This window comes from Bubalus bubalis, chromosome 8 (assembly GCF_019923935.1).
Source record: "Bubalus bubalis isolate 160015118507 breed Murrah chromosome 8, NDDB_SH_1, whole genome shotgun sequence".
Classification (NCBI taxonomy): Eukaryota; Metazoa; Chordata; class Mammalia; order Artiodactyla; family Bovidae; genus Bubalus; species Bubalus bubalis.
In genome coordinates, this window is record NC_059164.1 from 64,688,256 (window position 1) to 64,693,769 (window position 5,514).

At 36.8% G+C, this 5,514-nt stretch overlaps 1 protein-coding gene across 2 annotated transcripts; it reads left to right on the plus strand.

Moving 5' to 3' along the window:
* Positions 1-1,767: 1,767 nt before the first annotated feature.
* Positions 1,768-5,214, plus strand: NEUROD6 (neuronal differentiation 6). Of its 2 annotated transcripts, none has more exons than XM_025291224.3 (2): positions 1,768-2,078; positions 3,520-5,214. In XM_025291224.3, the coding sequence occupies exons 1-2, from the start codon at positions 2,061-2,063 to the stop codon at positions 4,411-4,413; spliced, it is 912 nt and encodes a 303-aa protein (XP_025147009.1). In that variant the 5' UTR covers positions 1,768-2,060; the 3' UTR covers positions 4,414-5,214. The 2 variants fall into 2 exon arrangements, with proteins under 2 accessions (XP_025147009.1, XP_006042509.1); XM_006042447.4 differs by having other exon boundaries at positions 1,774-2,078; positions 3,379-5,214.
* The last annotated feature ends 300 nt before the right edge of the window (positions 5,215-5,514 follow it).

Below are 5,514 nucleotides of genomic sequence, written 5' to 3' on the forward strand. Positions count from 1 at the left end.
ATGTAGTTTCTGAACCACAAGCTATAGGAAATAGACTCAAGGGACCCATTACCAGGGCTATCCCCTTAAACAAGACATTTTGAAATGCCTTTGGCATATCGGATTATTTAAAAAAAAAAAAAAAAAAAAAAACATGAGCTAGGCCAACCTACCCACCTATTTTAAGTTACGCGTGTATAGCCTTATTTTTATTTTAAATTTGCATTTTTAAACCAAACCATTGAGAGAAAAAAATAACCCTCCTTTACTTAGCATGATTCTTCTTTTTGTCAACTTCTTCCAAATTTTCTAAAACAGTCCAAGAAAAGTCAGGTAACTTTGAGAGGAGACGGAAATGAGTGGGGTATGACAGGAGAAAAGCTGCATTTAGCTTGAGGCCCCCGATGCCAATTTGGAACTAAAATGCATTAAAGCAGCAGAATTTTAAACCTTTCAAAACTGGGATTTATAAGGGGAATGCTAACACAGATTCAACAGTTACGACTCTGCCAGGGATTACTTTAATACCAAAAGCATACTGTCTCACTTTATAGAAAGAGATTACTCAGTTGTCAAACAACAAAGGTTGTGTTTGTCTATTTTTAAACTTTTATTTTTTTTTAAAGTGCACTTTTAACTTTAGTGACAGGCAATCCTGAAATAAAATGTCCTCTTATTTCAGGGGTTGGAGGTGATGGTGGCAGGGGAGTAGAGAAAAGAAGAAGGCAAGGATTGCCTCTGGCTTCACAGTTCGTTTTATCCACAAGGCTTTGCCAGCCTTGCTTAACTGTTTCTACCCTGCTTTTGTTAAGAAACCAAAAGGGAAAAGTGGGAGGAAAAAGATAAATATGAAATAAATCTGACAGAGAAAAATAACTGGACACTGGTATAAAGAAGATATTTAAATTGATTTTGATCTACAGGGGAAAAAATGTGAAGGGATGATTTTTAGGAGAAAGGGGAAAAAATCTGAAAGCTCTAAAAATAAGAAAGCTAACCTTTGATTAAAATACTCATCAGAATGTCAGGGAGAGAAAGACAAAAACCTAAGTGATCATTTTTATGTTTATTGTTAATGAAATGAAATGAGGAACAGGTCAGTTAAGGCTGTAAAGACAGGGACAAGAGAGTAAAGTTGTGACTTTGGGAAGAGGGCATGAGAATATAGTTTGAAATCTTTTCACAGTGGGCTTGCAGTTGTCTGTGCATTTTATACAGATACACAAAGAATCTCTCTGAAAAGTTGTTGAAAGATACCAGCAAGTGTAGAAAGGGGAGCATCTGAGCATGTCTTTCACAGACCCCAGATGGAGAAACTGTTCTTTTATTCCAAATTCTTAAGAAGCACAGAAGTCTTACATGTTAATAAGAGAACACACAGACACACACCCATAAGTTTCATGCCATGAAACAAAACAAGGAAATCAGAAGACCTTTGTTGATCCCCGTTCGCTTACACAAATCTTAGTTTGGTTAAGCATCTCAAGACCATTTTCCTGATTTCAGCTCCTTTTCACTGCCTTTTTTTCCCCTGGGTACCCAGGTGCATAAACGGGATGGTGATCTTTACAAAACATCAACAATAACAACAACAACAACAAAAAACCTCTCTCGCTCACACAAAAGCCCATCTTGTAAATGAATGGAATATTAACGACTCCCTAATAGTTGTACCGTTGGCAGGGCGAAACTGAACACTAACACAGCTATTTCTACAGATTGCCGGTGAAGCCGAAGCAGCTCGAGGAGAAACGCACCTACTGTATGTGAAAGGCTGGTGCAGATTTTTTTCCTATCAGTCTAACCTTCTGTGTTGATGCATGAATGCTGGTACCCACTTACAGGGATGCCAGATGATCAGTGCAGAATGAAGGTCCCAAGAGAGAGGATCACATGGTTCTCTCTGCCCTGTGACGTCACTAGCAGATGGCATGGGTACCAGCTCTGGCAGTTGGCATCAATGTCACTTTTTAGAGATCAATGAGATAGTGCAGATACACACAGATCTAGAGACTCCAGGAGACGATGCGACACTCAGCCTGAAAAGATTTGGAAGATCCAAAATGAAAACTGATTATTGAATGAAATTAAAACCTAAGGTAATATAAATAAAGATATACTTCAATTGATGCTGGCTTTGCATGCAAGTATTTAAAGATACAGTGTCACTGTCTTATAGTATTTATATGCTCTTTGTCATCTATAACTTCTTATCATATTTCATTCTTATGATGTAATTATCACATACTTTCACTGCTATTATGTAACTGCAAGTATGTGGACATTACTAAGAGTTTGTGTGTGTGTGTGTCTGTGTGTGTTGAGGGAGCTAGAGATTGTTAAATTAAAAAGTCTCTGTTTTATCATGCCTATTTGTTTGAAGACTTTAGATGAAAATACTTGCTGCTTCACCAAACAAAAGCCAAATTGCATTTGAAACACAAATTATTTTTCCCTTTCATTCAGGATTCTGAATACACGTGCACAATTGCAGTCAGAATCCTTGGACTGTTCCTGTCAGATATTAGCTAGAGGGAGACTTCTGTGGTTCGTAGAACAAAAACACTACGAGAGTGTTTTTTGTCAGGATGATTTGAATAGCAGTAAACAATTACATTGAGAAAAATTTTAAATAGAAAAGGAGTCTCACTATTTTCTTTGACTTAAAATAATGCCAGTGATTTTGAAAATTTATTTATAGAGTTTATCTCAAATTAGCCTAATCCTCTCCCCACTTTTTTTTTTTTTTTTTTTGGTAAAGGTTTGGAAAATAGTGCTCTTTTACATATTTCTGTACTGATCAGAAAGAAAGCAGTTTTCTAAATTGGCTCTGATTAATCTTCTCTTTAAATTTGTGTATTTCTACAGCTACTACCTAAATTCACTGCTATATAATACAGTAAATAAAGTTAAGGCTTATTTTCTTCCTAAAAAAAAAAAAAATCTCCACAAATTTGTCAGCTAATGAGGAAGCAGCACTTTTTCTTTTAAAAACTGGTGACTCTTCTCATTTTGCACTCAGGGGAATTGGAATTAATGAAATTCTGCATTGCTATATCATGTTTTGCATTTGATTAAATTCCACAGTCCTTTTTGTGAATTAAAAATCAGTTTAAAATCAAAGAGAAACGGAGGTAGTGGTGGTATTACAGTAAATACTTTATGTTTTATTTTCTTTTGATAGTTTGCCTGTATACAATAATCCTATTGCATGTGTCAATTTTTTTATAATTACTAGGCTGCACAAAGTCAAAATTTTTATTTAATGTAAAAAAATTAGTCCTGGAATCAGTTTTTTCTTATGTTTTCGTATTCTTATGATTAAGTCATTGAATATGTTTTACGTGTATAAACTTTAAAAATGAAAACACTTTAAATATTGTGCTGGCATTTTTTCAGGTAATTTAAGGTTAGAGAACCATGTTAACACTACCGTTTGATGAGTCTGTTGTAATGCCAGAATCCCAGATGTGCAGAAAGTTTTCTAGAGAATGCGAGGACCAGAAGCAAATTAAGAAACCAGAAAGCTTTTCCAAACAGATTGTCCTTCGAGGAAAGAGCATCAAAAGGGCCCCTGGAGAAGAGACTGAGAAAGAAGAAGAGGAGGAAGACAGGGAAGAGGAAGATGAAAACGGGTTGCCCAGAAGGAGGGGTCTTAGGAAAAAAAAGACGACCAAGCTCCGACTGGAGAGGGTCAAGTTCAGGAGACAGGAAGCTAACGCGCGGGAGAGGAACAGGATGCATGGCCTCAATGACGCCCTGGACAATTTGAGAAAAGTGGTTCCCTGCTATTCTAAAACCCAAAAACTGTCCAAAATAGAAACTTTACGACTGGCCAAAAACTACATCTGGGCACTTTCTGAAATTCTGAGAATCGGCAAGAGACCTGATCTGCTCACATTCGTCCAAAACTTATGCAAAGGTCTTTCCCAGCCAACTACAAACTTGGTGGCAGGCTGCTTGCAGCTCAATGCCAGGAGTTTCCTGGTGGGTCAGGGCGGGGAGGCTGCACACCACACAAGGTCACCCTACTCTACCTTCTACCCACCCTACCACAGCCCTGAGCTCACCACTCCCCCAGGGCATGGAACTCTTGATAATTCCAAGTCCATGAAACCCTACAATTATTGCAGTGCGTATGAATCCTTCTATGAAAGCACTTCCCCTGAGTGTGCCAGCCCTCAGTTTGAAGGTCCCTTAAGTCCTCCCCCAATTAACTATAATGGGATATTTTCCCTGAAGCAAGAAGAAACCTTGGACTATGGCAAAAATTACAATTATGGCATGCATTACTGTGCAGTGCCACCCAGGGGTCCCCTTGGGCAGGGTGCCATGTTCAGGTTGCCCACCGACAGCCACTTCCCTTACGACTTACATCTGCGCAGCCAATCTCTCACCATGCAAGATGAATTAAATGCAGTTTTTCATAATTAATGAGGAAAATGAAAATAAACAGTGGTCATTCACCTCCCCCGTCTAATTAAGACAAAGCAGATGCTTGTGGGCTGAATAATTGGCACAACTCTATCTAAGGTGTTTACTAGTTTCTGGAGTGTGTTTCAACTATTGTGAGAATTTTTTATGTAATAATAAATCTCTTTTCCTATGAGAACTTCTTTTCCTTTCCTTTTGTTCTGTAAAGCACTGTGATTTTGTTTCTACTGGAAGGATTTATTTTTCATGTTTTATTTTCTTTTAAATTCATTTAATTTGTTTGAGCAAGGTGTCTAAGAATATACTGTTGAATAAAGACATGCACACAGCATAATTCAATGTCTACTTCAGTTGTACAGTAAGTAATTATGAAAATGCATGTTATTAAAATCAAATGAATAAAATGTGTTTATAATTATTAGGAATTTATATATTATGTATCTCTGAAAAATCGAACATTTAAAAAATCGAGAATAAGACTAAGCTGACAATGATATTGGAAGATGCATTTGAGAATGTACAACAGTATAAAAAGCTATGCAATTTTCTTTTTATTAAGAACGAGTCTAAATGCATTGGATTGGTAACTATTCCTCTTCAAGGATTTGCAGATGGGGCAACGTGATATTTGGGTAGGTGGTGTCATAATTTGGAACAATTATTTCAATCCTAAACAAAAAATTTTCAGCACTTGTTTTGTATTGTTCAGAAATTATCTGTACAGGTTTGTTATCACAATGTATAATTGTGTTTTTCCACCCACATTTTTAAAGCAATTAAATAGATATTTCCACTCCTAAAGGACATCTATTAGCTGTGATATTTTTGCATGATACTTATTATTTCCTGGTACACAGCTGCTTTCTGTCTCCAACCTTCCCTCCTCCCCATTTCAGAAATATTTCTGGATTTCAAAATCAGACGAGATAAAACAAATTTCTTAAACAAAATGGCCAAAGTGCTTACATGATTGTTTTTTAAGTATCTTAAATGAAAGAAGAGGTGCCCATGAGGGTTAAACATCCTGGGGAAACAATGATAAATCCTGGTAACCTTCAGCTCGAGCCGAAATTTGGTGGCAAATTTCCAGCAAACACCAGA